At 42.6% G+C, this 19,617-nt stretch overlaps 1 protein-coding gene across 1 annotated transcript in view; it reads left to right on the plus strand.

The window, feature by feature from the left end:
* The window catches only part of PTPRN2 (protein tyrosine phosphatase receptor type N2), a 2,166,812-nt gene that overhangs the window by 780,821 nt on the left and 1,366,374 nt on the right, over positions 1 to 19,617 (plus strand). The window contains exon 5 of the mRNA XM_085631955.1: positions 1,482 to 1,644. Coding sequence (XP_085488081.1) covers positions 1,482 to 1,644 — 163 coding nt within the window. The remainder of the gene's footprint in view (positions 1 to 1,481; positions 1,645 to 19,617) is intronic.

Genomic DNA, 19,617 nt, shown 5'->3' on the forward strand with positions numbered 1-19,617 from the left:
CTGGGCAAATCTCTTAGTCTTCCTGTACCTACACAAAATGAATGTGTCCTTGTGTAAAGCACTTTAACACCTTTGAGTCAAGTTTGGGCTATATAAAAGATGCAACAACAACAAAAGTAAGAGGAGGGGACAAAGGCATCTGGCCTCCCGGCTCATCTATTGTGCTGTGTGGGGACATGGCAATGGGAGGGAGGAGGAACAAACACACAGACAATGCCGACAACAGAGTCAGCTATGAAAGACGCACTATGTAAAGTGGCTAAAAAAAACAAAAAACAGGATGGAACAGACAACAAAGCTAGCTATGAAATTGCTCTCTGTTGAGTGGCTCAACAAAAAGAAAAAAATAGCTCCAAACTTGCGAGCAGCGTAAGGACACAAGTATTTGGGCCATGCTCTAGGGGAGGGTCACATGCAAGAAGAAAGAAGTGCTGACCCAACAGCCGAAGAGCAGAAAGCACACAATTGAGAGTGGCTTTGATGCGAATCAATGGTAAAGAATGGGTGGCCTCCAAGCCCACTAACAGTAAACAACATGTCTTGAAGAGACAGCATATGCACCGTCTATGCAAGACCTAAAAACGACACAAAACATAGCTTCTCCTTCCACTGCTCTCTTTTTCAAGTCACAGCTTGTTTATATTTAGCACTCTTTAGTTAATTATAGGCAAGAGAGAATCTCTCTGCATGTTTCTTCACATTCTGAGCTACAGTGTTTTTTAAAATCTGATTTATATTAAATTAATTCTAATGACTGTTGCCAACAAATATGTAACTGCTCTGGTGTGTTTAATTTTTGAATAGAGATTCAAACTGTTTTCTTTGTGGCAGAAACATCGCATCTCTTTCACATGAAAGAGCATTACACCAAATATTTAAGTGTTGGTGTGGTCATGTATGACCAGGAATTAAGCACCCCCGCCGTAGATTATAAGGCGGTTCCATGTCATCCTAATGCTCCATGACCTTGTAAAGGTATTTGACCTTCATCTTCGTTCCTCTATATGTTCACGGAACTCGTGACTTTCAATTTCCTTATACTATATGACGGGGTTAGTTTATTCCACATATAGAGACTAGTCCGTACTTGTGGAAGTACTGGCCAGATACATGGGAAAATTTTAACTTTTTATATATAGCACATGTTTTGCTAGTCTCCAAAATAAGAGGACGGATGATTGTAATATATTTTTAAGCAAAATGAGTGATCAAAAAATGCCTTTGGACTGAAGTATTACTGAAATTAAGATATGACATGAAAATGAAAAATATTTCTGATTTCATCTTCGAACATCTAATAGCTTCCATTCCTCTTCTTAGCTGTTTGCGCCTTCATTCCGATGGGCTGTTATTGTAGTTGAATGCCTCAGTGAGGAAAGGTCTATATTAAAAACATTTATTTGGCCAATGAATTGACATTGCTTTATTGCTTAATTCACAACCATCTCTTTTCTTCCTTTTTCCCTCCTATTAATGTGCAGGATGTCGAAGCAGAACAGTGAAGGTGAAAGGAATTACGAACTCGAGAAAGATGTGAATTTTGCCAGATCTCTGCAGCAATATCTTAAGTACCTGGGACTGCTCTCTCAACCACCGACTCCAAATTTGTATCAACGGATAAAGGCTGAGAACTCCCCTGCTCAGGTGATGATCAGTAAACACCTTTAAATGCCCTTGGCAAAGAAAAAACAGTGAGCTTTGTGAAACATTTACAAACAAGACTGGCTTTAGTGCTGGTGGCGCCTGGTGCAAGAATATTTTCTGCCCTCCCCACCCCCACCAATGACCTTCCTCATTACCACTCTCCAGCAGAGCCCCTAACCCCTCCATAAACCCTCTCTCACATGCATTTCATTTGTTTTATAGTGTTACTCATACTAGATTAGGGTGTCAGAGCAGTTTACATCACACAGACATTAAACAGAGACAATGTATCATATATGCGTAAATCAGTCTATAGGAAATGTTACATACAACAACGAGGAATACAAAGTTTTGGAGTGACGTCCTCATACTGGAAGGCAGTATATATTCTAAGAGCGATTGGTCCGAAGAAACACAAACTCATGATGTAAAATGTACGACAGCGGTTTGGGTTGGGTTCAATAAGAACAATGTATTTCTACCCAAACAAACCCTTTTATAGCAACATTAAGACAATGAAAGACTGTGGGAAAAATATAACGTTCTAACCTATAACATAACATAAGTATTTGTAAAGTGCACGTTCACCACTACGGGTATCTTGGCGCTGAATAACAGATGTTTATTGTTACCCAACTCAATGGTTCTCATTTTATCGACCTCAGATGGATGAAAGGCTGAGTGGACCTGCTGGGATTTGAACCTGTGACCATGAGGTCGAACACAGGCCCCTGCAGCAGACGCATTAGTCCACTGAGCCACCAGACCCGGATATACTACACACTTTGCATGCAGCTCCTTGATGGAAGTTTATAGGTCTCTGTGCTATAGTAGGATTGTAACTTATGAACTGCAAGTAACAAAAAGATCTCTGTAACAAAAGCAATAACCCACTGAGCTATCCACATAAAATAAAGTTCTGGTGATCTGCAGTGTACACGTTCTTTGCAGCAGGCACATAAACCTTCTGTACTACTTTCTGATGAGTCAAAACAAAAAACTTCATCTCTCTCCAGCAGGAACATTAATCACCAGAGTGTTATCTTGACATTTTTATTGTTGCCTGAAAACTGATGTACACAGAAGGAACTCTGCAGAAGGTACTTTTAAAACTATAAGTTATTTCTACACCCAGTGCCCTTCTATGAAGAGGTGGCCGGCACAGGTAAGCGCGGTGGGGCGGGGCAGGACGCAGCAGGGGGGGAAGTCGTCAGACGATGTAATAGGTGTAATATATGTATTTAATTCTACCTATTTCATCGTCTGTCGACTTCCCTGCCCCACCTCACCACCCACTGTGTTTACCGTGCTGGCCGCCGCTGTGTCCACTGATGTGACTGGTGAAAACAGATCGAGGCTATGGACAATCCATCCGTTTCCATCTTACTCTGGCCTCGGATATTGTTCAAGGTGACTTATATCCCAGGGTGAAGTCAGGGGGACGTGAGGGAAACAGGATTGCATTTATGTATGCAGCCTTGAAAACGCTGAGCACGTAACTGTGATGCTGTGATGAAGATGCTCATGCATGAAAACAACGAAGACCCTGGTCAAACGGAGGTATTACCTCCCACCCTTCAAGTGTATTTTCAGTGTTGAAGTCTACAAAGTGAATAGATGAAATTGAATTAGTGGACCATTGAGCTGTTTCACATGCTACTGGAGCATTCTCAGCCTATAATACAGATAAAGTAAACTAGATGATATATTCCATTTCAATATAGAGCAAGAAGGCCAATAAAAGTTAGAGTCAAAATCCATAAGTTTTAAAAGGTCGTAGTGCATCACAAGAGTGAACTTTCTTGGCTTCTTTATCACAATTAAAAGAGACTGTATTAGAAAATGAGTTTGTCAACACTAGTTAACACATTCTTGTTCATACCCACTACATCATATATTGAAAAATTATCAACTCCAGAAAGTTTCCCCACTTCAATGGCTTTCTTGACATGAAGAGGATATTGCTTTGCTAAATTGTCAAGCTTGGACTCAAATTCTAATAAATAATATTACATCTGTGAAAGATAGTAAAGTGCCTAGGAAATGTATCTACACCAACAATCATAATCTAAACGCCTTGGAAATATAAATGGCTATAACATTAGGAAATGAGATCACTAGCCATAGTACATCACCAACAAAAGAGGAGCTAGCTCTGTAATGCAGCATGATGTTATTAGCTGTGTTAGTTTAATATGCTCTATGCTGTCTCCATTGCTTCATCAACCATCAGTTCTGAAAGCACAACTGAAAAGTGTTTTATCACTTTTTTCTGGTGACTTACGTGCATCATGGGGCTTTGGGAGGAATACAACTCTTCCAGTTGTTCACCTACTGGAAGATTCACAAAGTGTGCTGAATTTTTATGGTGCTAAACCAGCCTATTTTATGATAGGGTTATGTAAACCCATTGCATATTATGTTTCGGCCCTAGGTTCAGATTTAATGAATTATTAGAGATAAATATGTGGTTAGTGTATTCTGAGGAGTCATTTGAGTGTCATTCCATTATAGTGAGTTTTTCTGGCAGCCTGAAGTTAATGGGCATGCATGATGAACTACAAATCTGCCCATCGTATCTAGAGGTTTAAATTTCTATACCATCACTCAGGACACACAGTAAAGAAGGTTATTAGGACCAGTGGCAGAACACATTGTGAGGATTTGGGTGTACTATATGATATGGCTTTGGTGGCTTATCATGGAGTACACTCGCAAACCCCTGCTAGGATCCAGTCAGTTTTGTTAACTTAACCTTAGCTCAACCCTGAGTAGCTGTGGCTGCAAGCAGTAAGGCTTGGCAAAGGAATTTAGGGCCTGATTTATATCTTGGGACTAATGGTTCCGCCGTCGCTTCTCCATCAGATTGCCCATCCGCTTACTAGGCGGTCCACCTGCTCTATTTAGATGCTGGCCGATCAATGGATAAAAAACTGTGGTAGTGCCACCAGCTCAACCGGCTCAACCAGGTATGTTCACCCGCACCAATGGCACCGCAGGCAAAAGTGGCGGTCGAAGAGCGGAGAGCCAATTTGCTCACCCGGCCAATCACGATGTGCCTTCCAGCCAACGTGACTGTGGCTCCACACCTGAGTTGGCGGATTGGAAGGGATTTAAGGCTGAAACTCAACTTTTCTCATTTTCACACTTCTTTTTCCACCATTGACCCACTCTTCCAAGTCCTGCCTCTTCTGCTGCTGCTTGATGATGATGATAAATCAACTCTGTTGTGGCCGGAATCCACGGCAAACCTTACTTTCCCCCTGTTAACTTTTGACTTGTCTGTATACAATAGCTATGGACTTGTGCATTTTTAAATCTCTCTCACAAGGAATAGCATACCAGTGTGTGATACATATATGTGTAATGCTGACGTTTAAGACATTTAAAGAAACACATCTGCTTGATTGCATTGTATTTCAAAATATGGTGCAAACTGCCTTCAAATAAATGGACACTTACACAATCAATCAATCAATCAATCAATTAATCAATCAGGGATTTGTGAAGTGCACTACTTACCCATGAGGATCTCAAGGCCCTGGGGGGAGGAGGGATTCGAACAGCTCAGTCTCATCCGAAGAGCCAGGTCCAGAGACTCTTCCTGAATTCTTGCAGTGTGGGGGTTCGTCTGATACTGAGGGAGAGTTCATTCCAGGTCTTGGCCGTGGAGTAGGAGAAGGCCCTTCCTCCCGTTCTGGCGCTGCGTATGCGTGAAATTTCGGCCAAGGCAAGGTCGGCAGAGCGGAGGTTTCTCTTGGGTACGTAGAAGGAGATTCTTTCATTGAGGTATTGGGGTCTGGTGTTGTGGAGGGATTTGTAGCCATGAGTGAGCAGCTTGATTGTCTCTCTCTTTTCGATGGGGAGCCAGTGGAGGTCTCGTAGGTGATGGTTGATGTGGTCTTGTTGTGGGATGCCTAGGACAAGTCTGGCTGCGTCGTTCTATATGGTCCGGAGTTTGAGGAGTAGAGATTTGTTGATTCCGGCATAGAGGCCATTCCCGTAGCCCAGTCTGCTGGTTATGATTGCGTGGGTAACGGTCTTTCTGGATTCGGGGGGATCAATTTGAAGGTCTTGCAGAGGATGTGGAGGGTATTGAAGCACATGGAAGATACTGTCTGAGTGAGAGGGGCAAAATGGCGTCTGAGTGAGATCGCATACACTCACCTCCGCTCAGCTCCGATCCTCACAGTGCTCTTACCCGAGTAGAATGGAATGAAACCGGCATGAAAGCAATTGGAGGATGTTTCAGAGGCGAAGAGCTCCGTGGTAGTGTTGAACCGAAGGAACTGGGAAGTAATGTGAGTGATTGATTGTATCCGATGGGCCCGATGGCTCCGGAGGTTTGACGGAGCCCAGAGACAGGGGGAGCATTGATACAAGCCAGCCTGCTGTACGCACTGGGAATCACTTGCTTGGCTGCTTCTGACGACAGTTTCCGGAGGGAGAATCTGTGACGGCTGCCGGCTGGGGTTGCCCAGCAACGAGGATGCTAGGAGAAGCCACGGAAATCACTGCACGGAGGCCATGGCAGCGCGAGGAGGTCGAGGTAAGATGCGCTCGAATGCGCTGTCTACTACTCGAAAGGAAAGTGACTTAAAACTGATACAGATCTAAGGAAAACTGAAATACGCTCTGGTAAGGGGGGTAAACTGGATAAAAACAAAGATAAAATGGAGGTTACCAAAATCACTGATTTGAGAGGTTTGCCACTGGGAGGAACAGGGAGGGGGGGGGGAAACAGGTTGCGATAACTAGCCTGTTTTTACCCCTGGACGATGAGAAAGAGAAGGGGCTGGAGATGGTAATACAAGGGCAACCAGGTGAACAAAATAGGCTGGCTGCCGGTGAAGATGTAATTGGCACAAAGAATTCTCAGAATATTCTTCTGGATAATTCACCGGGTTCATTGGAGGAAGGAATGCCCTCTTGGGGGTCATGCTGTGACGATACTGTACTAGGAACACCTGAAGCGCTCAATAGGGCCCTTCAAAGAGAAGATAAAGACAAGGAAGAAATCCCGGATTAATACAGATTCCCCAAAGAAAGTGTAAATAACCCGACTGAAGAGACCCCAGAGATGGCAAATAAGCCAGAGCAGACGTGCGAAGGGCAACAACATGATCTCAGTGAAGGGGCTATTCAGAAAAGGAGCCAAGAGGCGGGATATCTTTCTCCAGACTCCTTGGAGAAATTTACTCTCTAAATGAATAATCAGTAGACTCAGAGTTTGAACTTTCAAGTAGTAGCAATGATGTGGAATGTGGGGACTCTTCCACGAGTAACTACAGCCAGCAAGACGAGAGAAGGATACCCAAGAGAACCAAACAGGGGTCGTTAGGGAAAAGAAGCAACCACAAGAAATTGTTGCGAGAAGAAGAAGGAGAATTAGGATGGGACTATTCAGCAACACAGTTGCTACCTTCTAACAGCTCAAATGAGAAAGGAAAACCCACTAGAGAACAGCCGATTGGCTTGGCCACACAGAAAGCTTATGGTGAAACTGATCTTCCAATCCCTAAGATCATTCCGAGATGAGGCCAAAACTGAAAACCGCCAAGCATGGCTAGCCTCGAAGAAGCTGCAAGGTACAATGCGTAAAATTGGGAAAACTTGCACAGAGATTGCAGAGGGACTAAACAGGGTGGAAAAACACACAGAGGATCAAGAAAATGCTGTGGACATTCTGAAGGAACAGGCGTCCTCGCAAGACAAAACGCTGAAGGATGTAATGTGGAAATTAGAAGAGGCAGGAAATCGTCAACGCCGCAATAACCTGAGGCTGTTGGGAATACCAGAAATAGCGAAGGCAATGATATTAGGAAATTTACAATAACCCTGCTGAAATATTCTCTACCAGAATTAGCACACTGGGAGTGGGATAAGGAAATTCAACGGGTACATAGATTTCTTTTGACATTTCCCAATCGCTCTACGAACACTGAAGCGTACCCTCGTGACATATTAATATACTTTGGAAATTTCGTGCTCCGGCAGGCCGTGTATGATCTTGCTAGACCCAACATGAAGAGGAAGTGGCAGAACTACTCCTTTTTTGCAAAACCAGATTTTGCACATGCCACCGTGGAAAGGAGATGGAGACTCGGACAACTTATAACTCCTTTTCAAAAAGCTGGAGCTACAGTCTTCCTACAGAACCCGGCTAAGCTAAAAGTCATCTCTCAAGGGCGGAACTATTACTTCACATCTGAAATACAAGCCCAGAAGCTGTTAGATGAGATCTCAAGAGCGAAGAACAGGACTACAGAGAGTAAATAAATAATAGTTGCTATACCATGTGAGGGATTAAGGAAGCAGAGTCTAAGATATTTCATATACTGTTATATGGAATGATTTGGTTGGTTGAAATGTTTACTTACTTAGGAAGGCCTCAACTGGTAAAATATGTGTGGATTGTAAAATTGCTTTCTTAGTATAATGAGGGTTTTTTTTTCTCTTTTTGCTGTTGTTTTTGATTTTGAGCACGGGAGGAAGCGAGGAGGGTGGAGAGTGGTGAGGTTGATCCAGACTCTGTCACACAGGCTCAGGATTGAGCCTGATTGCCTTAAGAAGGGACAGGGGAGGGGGGTTGGAGTGTGGGTGGGGGAATGAGAGATCTCAGACAGTGGACGGATATAAATTGTGCAACTAAGAAAATGAATTATGGTATAAGAAGCAGATTAAAAACCAGGAACGGCATAAAGGGTCAGTAACCTAAAAGAGATGAATAAGCAGTCAGGTAAAGATATAGTTTTCAATGGTTAAACTGAAGATTCTCACTTTCAATATTTGTGGTCTTAATGATCCGAAAAAGAGCCAGGTTGCTGTGGGCTTACAAGCAATAGGGGCTAATATTATTTGTCTTCAAGAGACTCATATCGAGGGGTCACAACGGCACCTACTTAAACCCTAGGATATAGATTGATTACGGCAACCACACAGGGTACAAGGACTAGGGGGGTCGCCACTCTGGCAAAAGGGAGTGAGATACAATTTGCTAGGTCATCGGCTGATAAGTATGGGCGATGGGCAATTATAGAATGTCAATTTAACAATGATAAACAAATGACAGTATGTACAATATACGGAAGTGTTATGGATGATCCGAGCGTATTGAGAATATATCTCCAATGAACTGGCCCATTGGCCACTCCAACTAATAGTTTGCGGCGAGTATAATCTAAACCTCCTGTGCGATTGGTCATTAGATCCTGGATTTAGATACAAGGGGAGGAAACCAAAAGTATTCCAGACCCTCAAAGAATTATGCCAAATTCATGGCTTGATAGACTGTTGGCAAACAAAACATCCAGATGATCCAAGCTTTATGTTTTTCTCTAATCCACATGTAAAATTCGCTAGATTAGATTATATGTTTGTATCGAGTACCATAAATTCTAGTTGCTCAGTAGACAGATTAACACAGGTTTTATCGGACCATAATCCTTTAATTATGAACCTAGAAGATGGAGGAATGAACAGTGAGTTGAAAATCTGGACCTTTGAGAGAGCTTTGCTGCTAAATAAGGAATATTGCCAACATATGAATAAATGGATATTAGAGTTCTTGGAAGATAATCTAGGCAGCACCTCGATTGAGGTGGTTTGGGACGCTATGAAAGCGGGAATAAGAGGGGAGACGCTGCGATTTTCATTAAATCTTAATAAAAAGGCTAAACAGGAAATGGGGGAACTACACAGAAATCTGGCTATAGTCGAGGGGAGTCTGAAAAGGGCTGTACAAGAGGGACGGGAAATTGAAAGGAGTTAAAATTGGTGTCACTCGCTAAAAATGCTATTACCGATATCTTTACGGAAAAAGCGATAATCCAGGCCACAACGAATAGGGAAATTACGTATGAGCTGGGTGAACAAGTTGGTCATGAATTGGCTGTACGTACTAGACAACAAAATACAGCCAACTTAATAAGGGATATTAAAGACCAGAGATATGGACGAAAGACTGATTCTAAAGAGATAAGAGCTGCATTTCAAAGATAATATCAAGATTTATATGAGGAGACTGGTATACGACAGGATAAGATTGAGGAATATCTAGATCAGACCACATCCCTAAAATTAGGGCAAGAGGATCAAGACAGTCTGGATGTTATACCACAGTGGGAAGAAATTTTACTTTTAATGAATAGTCTAGCTAAGGGGAAGGCAGCTGGGATGGATGGTATATCCACAGAGTTTTATGAAAAATTCTTTAAGCCACTAAAGAGAATATGTGTATGTATAAAAAGTGACCTTTTTAGACATATTTTTCAGGGTGGTCGACCCCCGGGATCATGGTCTCGAGCTAGAAACATGTTTTAAAAAAAAAAAAAAAGAACAAAGATGCTACAGAACTCGGATCATATGGTCCTATCACCCTGATTAACGGTGACTCACAAATCTATTCAAAACTATTAGCCAGTTGTTTGGCACCAATTATTCATAAAATTGTAACTGGTCGACAGCATGGGTTTATCCCGGGGAGGTCTACTACCGACCATGTCCAAAGAGGGATCACACTTTGGTTGCAGGAAATACCTTTGGACAGCAATGTCGAGAAGTGGTATAGGGGAGCATTTTATTAAAGGAACCCAAATGCTATATACAACACCAGAGGCTGTAGTTATGGTAAATGGGTCAGTCTCAGAGAAGATAGATATTACTAGAGGGGCAAGACAGGGGTGCCCATGCTCGCCTCTATTATTTGCGATATTTATTGACCCGTTTATCGGCAGACTCGAAAATAATTTGTTAATTCCACAAATACTTTCACAAACTTGGGATACTAAAACACTGGCTTATGAGGATGACATATCGTCGGTCACTAACGATCCAGTCACCACAATAAAGGCAATAGAGGATGAGGCTAAACTCTTTGGAGAGGTATCCGGGTACAAGCTGAATCAAGATAAAACCCAGATAGTTCTTAATAATAGTGGAAAAAGCTATGTATCTGGGTGTCAACATAACGGCTAACTTAGATAGCTTAGTGAAGGTTAGTCTTGATCCATTAATACAACATCCGGAAAAAGACCTTAGTAGACTAAACAATTTACATCTATCTATAGGGGGCAGGTGTAACGTGATTTAAAATGCTTTTTGTTCAAAAATGTTTATATTTTTTCAGGACAATTTGTTTTGAGTTTACACCACAATGGTTTAAAGCCATAGAAAATATGTTTTCACGGTTCATTTGGGGATATAAAAGACCTTGCAGAGCAATCAGATTCATTACTTTGCCTAAAGATAGAGGTGGTTTAGCCCTCCCATTCTTAAACTGTATTGCTGGGCCACGATCTTGAATTACTGTAATGAACTATTGTCTGTAATTTATTTATTTATTTATTTATAGAGTGCAACATTCATCCCTTGAGATATCACGGCGCTAAGGACTGTGGTGATGTGTAGGGTCTGCGAGATTGGTGTAAACAGGGATAATCGGACAAACAGTGTCATACCAACACCGCAAGAACTTATTCTGGGTAGTGAAGTCAGCGGGTACTTATGGCGGCACTCATACGACAGCTATTTTTAAAAGGTTTGTTTTAAAACACTTGTTGGTATCCATAAAGCCTGGAACAAAGTGCACAAATTATTGGGAATTAGGAGGCTATCGTTTTATACATTATTTTCTAAAAGCAACAATCTCCCTGAGATATTCGATGATGTATGTATGAATGGATGGATAAGTGCAGGGATCACACAATTAGGGTGTTTTTACTCTACTTTTGGGCTGAAATCATTCGAAGAACTAAGTAATGACTATACATTAGATTATAGGGATTTCTTTAAATTCCTTCAAATCAGGGATTTTCTTTCAAAGAAAGGGGGTGGCGGATCTAAATTTAAAAAAATCCAAACTATGGAAATTATAAGCAAACATAGAGTAGTAAACATTGGAGAAATTTATGGATGTATGATGGCCTCACTTCCAGACGATTTGAATACATTTCTTTTAAAATGGCAGGATAAATTGGGGATCACGTCTGAAACCTTTTTTAAATCGTATGAATTATCACAGTCTATATTGATGTCTGCAAGATTACAAGCCCAGTATTACAGACATTTTTTCAACTGTACTATACACCAAGCAAGATAGCCAAGTGGGGGTCCGGTAAGGGAACAGTATGTCCACTGTGTGCCTTATATGAAGCTGACATTATACATATATTTGCAGTTTATGATGCACTACAGGAGCTGATTATTGAAATATCTGACTTCTTATCAGTGATCTTTAATGTAAGAATAGAAATTACCATGGGAGAAATAATGCTTGGTATAGATTGAGATATTCGACTAAAAAGCATGCAAGAACTGATTTTTGAGTCAATGGCAGTTTTAAGAATTTGCATAGCCTCCGCTTGGTTGGATCCAAAACCGCCAGTATTCCAACACTGGCGTGCCCGACTGCTGGCGACTCGTAGCTTAGAGGTTGCTATTTATAGAAGGAAAGGACGAAAAAAACTGAAAAAACGGTTGGATATATTGGATCCCCTAAGCCAATGGATGCAAATTCAAGAGAGAGCAGGCTAGATGCCTAGCGGTGCTAATTGTACAATAATGTAATATAGCAGGGAATATTCCAGTATTGTAATTACTAGCTGTGATGAACTTAGCTGCACTAAATGAATTAAGTATGTGATACTTCAACGTTTTGATTTATGTAATAATATTATGCCGAAATGTAAATGTCTGAGAAGGGGGATGGGGGGGAAGGGAGGGAGGCTAAATGTATGTATAATAAAATAATAAAGATTATTTTTTTTAAAAAGGAAGATACTGCGTTGACCTGTCGGTTCATGGTAAGGGAGGAGTCGAGTATGATGCCGAGGTTGCGAGCGTGGTCCGTGGGTGTGGAACGATTGCCAAGGGCGGTGGACCACCAGGTGTTGTCCCACGCAGAGGGGGTGGATCAGAGAATGAGGACTTCTGTTTTCTCCGAGTTGAGCGGAGCAGATCCAGTCTAGGACAGTTCCCAGTATGCCAGCGTCGTGGAGTATGGCGGTTAGTGTGCAGTGGGAGACGGTGTCGAAGTCTGCTGACAGGTCTAATAGAATGAGGGCAGCCATGTGGCCTTGGTCTAGGAGGGTACGGATGTCACCTGTGGTGGCTAGGAGGGCGGTCTCGGTGCTGTGTTTGCTGCGGAATCCAGATTGGGAAGTATTGAGAATTGAGTTGGCTTCTATGAAGTTGTGGGCTGGTTGTTGAGGATCTTCTCTGTGACTTTGGCTGCAAAGGGGAGGAGAGAAATGGGTCTGTAGTTCTTGAGGTCCATTGGGTCTGCGGAGGGCTTCTTCAGGTGGAGCTTGACTTCTGCGCATTTCCAGTCGTCGGGGAACGTGCCTGCTTCGAGGGTACAGTTGATGGGACGTCATAGTTCAGGTGCTGCAGCAGAGGCAGCCCTGTGGAAGATATGCGGCGGGCAGGGATCGGTGGGGGCTCTTGAGTATATACTTCTCAGGGTCTTAGTGGTGTCTTCTGTGGTCCAAGCAGTGATGGTAGGCTCGGTGGTTGGGTGGTGTTGCCGGTGGTAGCTGTAGTGTTGGTGCCTTGGTTCCGTTCATCGAAATTGTTGTAGATAGTCCTGATTTTGTGATGGAAGTAGGAGCCGAGTTTGTTGCAGAGGTCCTGGGAGGTAGAGACGTCGGATGGACACAAAAAAGGAAATCAATCCAAAAATCAAAAGTGTCCATGCAGATGTGCTGACCTAGATTCCTTACATTGTCAAATGAATAACATATGCATTTACATATCATTGTGATATGTGAAATATAACCTTATGTAGAAATTGCACTAGACAAGATGTAAGGTTGACTTTTTAAATAACTGTTAAATCAATATCAGTCCCAAAATTCAATCAGTTAACAAATGTATACATGTAACATTTCCCCTTATCTAGTGCAATTCCTATATGTTATCCATTTTCAATTGCCACATACTTTTTTAAGGAACAATGCATATGTGTTTATTCGTATCACTTATCAAGTTGAAATAAATACGCCTCTATTAACACTTTGAAAAACATTTAAAAAAATCCTTTTTTTGGTGCACGTGTCCAATATCATGATGAATGCTTGCACCTAAAATCAAATTAACATCACAAACTATTTAGACATTTAAAACATCTGTTGTATTTACTGCCATAATGGTAATTAAAATTAAATACATTTTTATGAATCAAAGAATTGCAGATGAAAGTTTATGTCAGGACAAACTTGGTGAAAAGATAAATCTTGATTAATTAAAATCATGAGATGATTCTATCATTTCAAAAAGTAAAGGAAACATACATACAAATGCCACTAGGGTGCACTGTTGGGCTCTTGTTGCTAACTTGCCTCCTATAGGACTGCCAAAGGGAACCTCCTCAGGAAGGAGCATCTAGTGGGGACAGAGCAGGCACCTCAATGATCTTTCTTAGGAGGGGTCAGTTTGGGAGGTGTGGGCTTGGGAGGGGTGGCTTTGGGAGGGGTGTATTTGAGTTTGGGAGGGGTGTATTTGGATTTGGAAGAGGTGAAGGTAAGAGCATCACTAAAAGTAGAACTAGGATCAAGGGTAGGTGGGATGGGAGAGAACCTGGTTTTGGAGGTAGAGGGAGCTGGATTGTGTGATGTGCATGTGTCTGTTGTGCAGTTGCATGTGGGTCTGGTGTATGTGTTGTACATTTTAGTGTGTGTTTCTTGGCAGATGTTTGGTGTTTGGGTGAGTGTGTACATTTGGGTTTGGTTGCTGTCGGTGTAGGTATGGTTTTGTGTGAGTGTGTATGTTTAGATGAGTGAGCTGTTGAGGTATTTGGTCTGATTGTGGTGATATAGGTGTACTGGTGCGTGTGGGTGTGGTGATGGTCATGATGGGATGTGGGTGCTGCGGTCGTGGTGGGTGTGGTGGGGGTTGTGGGTGTGGTGATGGTACTGGGTGTGGTGGTGGGTGTGTTGGAGGTTGTAGGTATGGTGGTGAGTGTGGTAGTTGAGAGTGTGGTGGTGGTTGTGATGGGTGTGGTGTCTATGTTGTTTGGGTACGTGCTTGTGTTTCTTGGTGTGTTTGTGTTTATGTGTGCATGTGCTGCTTGGGTCTGTTGTGGTGGGTTTGTGCAAAGGACGGAGTGTACTTGGGGCAGGTCTGTGAACTGTGAATTGGGATGGTGAAGAGGTTTGAGTTGGGGCACAAGGTTAGGCTGCTTGGGGGGCTGCGGTCAGTGAGGAGCCTAGTCCTGTAAAGGATCTCTGCAGGCCAAACATTGCACTATAAATGCCTTCCAGGTATGCTAACATTTGTTGCATAAGGCCCTTGAAGGCATTCAGGAGTGCATTATGGCCTACAGAGATGCTGCACTGGAGGTCTATAGCCTCCTAAGTCAGTGCACCCAGGGGGACAGGGGCAAGGGCTGAGTTGCCTGCAGCGAAAGAGACCAAAGACCTTTTAGGGGGGGTGGCTTTGGCCAACTGGGGGGGAGCAAGATGGAGGATGGAGATGTCTCTCTGGGTGGTGGACAAGGACGCAGGTGGAACAGTTGCTGTGGGGTCCCCCAGCAGTAGGGACTGGTTGCTTGTGGAGCCCTCCAAAGATTATGTGAAATTGGTGGCCTCAGTGCCAGTCACCTCACCTTCCATGCCACTGTGTCCATCAGTGTCGGTGGTCTCACCAGTAGAAACACAGTGGCCACCTGATTCCCACCTACGTGGCTAAATTATCCTGCTCATGAAGATGCTGAAAAGACATATACAACAGTTTTATTACATCCTTGTAAATAGAACTGATCATGACCTGTGATTTAAAAACATTTTCCAAGTTTCAGATTTCACCTGCTATGAGGCTCTCAAACTTTGGTTCTTTATTATCAATAGCTTGTGCATGTAGGGACCATCTTCAAAAACATCTGGTCACATTGTTGTAATTTCTCACGATAGCGCCTATATCATTTATGATCTTCATTTTTTATTCTCTCTGGGACATGTTTAACACCTCTGAATGGGTGGGCTTTGTTGTTTAGAATAGTGAACGTATGTCAGCGAAAAGGATAAAAACCAAAAATACCTTTGTAAAGGGTGTGTACAGGTACAAAAAATCTGCGTTATTTTCAGTCACAAAGCGTAAACTATAAATCGGTGTGGGTCAAAAATACTACAGTTTGTATAAACTGAGCCTGTTTCCTTTGGGCATTTCACAGTGCTAACACTCGCTTGAAGTACCTAAAGTACATATGAAATATACATTTTTTTTATATAGATTCGGTACTCAAGTAGCTTATTAATGTATCTCACACTATAAACATAACTATGCTATCGCAGAAAATAAGAAATATGTTTGGAGTGGATGGACAAATGAGTTCTACAGCAGATGTAAATACATAGGTCTTGATTAATTTTGAATCCACTTTAGTTTAGAGAAAAACATGTTCACATTTGACTACTAAATATCGCAAGTTATTTCAAGTTTGTTTTACTATTGTGAAAATGTTGTACAAAATATGCTGCCTTTCACTTAGGCAAATATTGGTACAACATCACTGTAAATATTATATACACTGATTCATATATCCAACAAAGATTCACATGCAAATCACAATATGCAACAGATTACACAATGATACATTTCTACATTTCCCTAACTTGTCAGGATATAGTTCTGATTTTCAGTTTTCCACATGGGATACGCCAACATATATGTGATGGAGCCTTCCATCTCCAAAAGTCCCTTTAGGTATCTCATTTTTCTTGATCATTGATTTACCATCTGGACATAACAAAGGACATTAAACAATGGTTTTGGGCGTGTTTTACTCTATCACCAATGTGTACACATTCCTGTCTGTGTTTTTCCCAAAAATGAATGCCAATTACATTTCTTTTTCAGATAACAGATTGGTAAGACATCATACAAATCTGTCACTTTTAACATGAATGAAATAATATTTTGTAATCAAAACATATTTGTGATACCCTTTGAATCTAAATTTAGCTATATAATCTGATGTTACTAGTCATTTTGGCTCACTTGCACACTCTTGTTTGTATATAAAATCAATTTACCAATGTGATGTTTGGAACATCCACTGTGATCCAGCGGTTCAACAACAACAGATACTCCACTACCATATACTCACCTGGGCCCATAAACTCACGGTGCATAAACTGCTGGTTATCAAGTTTGTAATTTTCAGGCGATGCTGACAGCGGAGAGCCCCGCCTCCAGCTAGTCAGGTGTCCGAAGTCTCCACGCCCCATCCCCGTAATGGCGATTCGTAACCAGCGTTAGCGGCGTTTCTCCTCTCTATCTCTCCTCGCTTTTTTTCTGATTCAAGGGTGCTGTCATCTCCCGGGGGAGCCTCTGGAGTGTTGCTGGAGTGTTGTTGCAGGAACCAGGTGCGCGAGGCTGATTCAGGCGATCTGGAGCCCGGAGACATGAGCCCTGAGCTAGCAAGTTGATGAAGCAGGGGAAAACCAAAACGCTATAATTGACGGAAGTGAGGCTGGCGTTTGAATCAGGAGCCACGAGCCAGGAGATATCTGTATCGCTTCTGAGCTATACTAGCTCGGATATCACGACGGAAGGACTGCCTGAGTGAGTAATGACTTGTCTTTGCTAAGTGTGTTCTGGAGCCCCTCACTTGGATTGCAATGGCTTCGGCGTCCTACTGCAATTATATGATTTAGCCTTTGCCCGTTTTTTTCTTTTTTCTCATCTTTTGCCAATAGCTGCCCTATTTCACTATCAGAACGCGTTTAAAACGCCTTAAAACGCTTGGCAAAAATATGGGCAAACCTCATAAAAACAGTGGGGCAGTCAAAAACGAGAACACAGCCCGTTTAAAAAAAATTAAAACTCGCTTAGCTCAAGTTAAGGAAGCAAAGCAAACTTCCAGCCTGTCCCAAAAGGGCGACGAGCTTGCACATATTCCATCCCAGGACAGCACTTTTGAGAGCTCTGAAGAGGAGCCCACTCCGGAGTCATTGCTAAAAAATAAGGAACCTCAGGAGCTTCATAGGGTAGACGAATCTCTGCAGTCCTGTGAGTCTAGTAGTGCAGATACAGTCGTGGATGTCCCCAATGATAAAAACAGCTCTTCTAAGCAATTTCCGCTATTCTTCAAAAAAGCAACCCTGCCACCGCCAGTCTCTAACCCCAGTCCACCTAGAAAAACCACAACCAAAGGTGATTCAACGGACTGGGGCCAGACAACAGAACCCCCTGCTATTCTACCCGCAAGACAGGGTCTATCTCCAGAGCTCCATTTAATAGCAAGGGGTGACTTGGCTCCTGCTCAAGCGCAAGGTAGAGAACAAAAGCTGCATTTTCTACAAGAAAAACATGAACTAAATCAGGGCATTAACATGCATCTGGGCCGCAGGACGTCGATTCTAACAGCGGTTGAAAAATCAATCGGAGGCCTACAAACAGCAATTGCCCCACATCATGACTCTCCTGGGCCAGAAAATCCTTTCGTGGCTCCTGTCTCCGCCCAAGTATCAGTTTTGGCACCAGTCTCTGCCCAAGCGGAGACCTCACCTCCGAATACACCTCCCAAAGCTACCGAGTCCACAACTGCTCAGCTAAGTTCCATCTTAAGCTTTGAGAATTCTGAGAACAGCCAGGCAAGACAACTAGACATCAAAGACCTTCTTAATCTGATTCTTGACGAAATTCGCGAAATAAAGAGGGCCCAGAAAATTGAAACTGCCTCGCTGCACCAACGCTTGGGGAAAATCGAAGAGGCGATGCAGGGCTTCCCCATTAGACTTCAGGAAGCAGAAACCAGAGTTTCTCTTCTCGAGGATCAGATCTCCTCGGTGTCCAAAGAGATGAAAGCAGCCATGATCAACGAGAGACGTCTCGAAAACAAGCTTGAGGAGCTCGAAAACCACTCACGGAGGTCAAATTTGCGGATAGTTGGAGTTCCAGAGGGAATTGAACAGTCGCAGCCAATGCAATGGGTGGAATCTTTTATCAAACAAACTGTTCTCCCAGAATTTGAAGGAGACCTCACTATCGCAAGGGCCCACCGAGTTCCAGCACAACCTTTTCCGAACTCTCCAATTCCACGAACAATTCTGGTGAACTTTATGGACTTCCGAATAAAAGAGAGAATCTTAACAAGAGCAATTCAGCAGAGGCAGTTCTCCCTAAATGCTACAACCAAGTGTTGAATCTTTTCTGATATGAGCGCCTCTGCTGCTCGTAAAAGAAAAGAATTTGTTAAGCTATTACAACTCTTCAAAACATATGGTGCCCAAGCCTCTATCGCACAACAGTCCAAACTTAAAGTCCTTGTCAAGGGCAAGTTCTTTTTGTTCTCAGATTTGGACGAGGCCCAGGCATTACTAAAAGAGCTTTCAAAGGGAGTTTAAAGCTATTGTAAAACCTGTTATTATTTATGATCTACTGGCAGGGTTGGGATGGGCATGGGGACGTAGGACACTAAGGGTGTAAGGTGAAGACACCCCAGGGTTTTTGTAGGGTGGGAGAAATGTGGCTAGCGGGGTCCGTAGGGATTATCCACATTGCAGGGTGGGGGGTTTTTCTTTTCTTCGGGGTGGGTGGGATAGTGGGCGTTTCATATTTATTTTTTGCAAAGAGGGAAAAAACAGAGCAAGAGGTTTTTTTGAGTAAGGTCACAATTAGGGTTTTAATAGCAAGACAAGGTAGCGATTTGGTCTTAAGCAGTCGCATAGATGGTTAGGGAGTCCAATCAATGTAAGATTCTCTCGGCCAATGTTAATGGCATATTGAATTAAAAAAAATATGGCGCCTTAATCAGATGGCTAGCTTCACTGCGACCCCAAATCCTCTTTCTTCAAGAAACCCATTTAAAATCCAACTCCCCCAAACTTTTTATACCTAGAACCTTTTCAGAAGTTTTCTTTGCGTCCTCAGGTTTTGCTGCGTGGGGTGTAGCAATTTATCTTTCTAATAAACTTCCTTGGGAGGTCATAGAAGTCCAAAGAGATCCAATGGGGAGATGGATTTGGGTCGCAG

This window comes from Triturus cristatus, chromosome 10, assembly GCF_964204655.1.
Source record: "Triturus cristatus chromosome 10, aTriCri1.1, whole genome shotgun sequence".
NCBI lineage: Eukaryota > Metazoa > Chordata > Amphibia > Caudata > Salamandridae > Triturus > Triturus cristatus.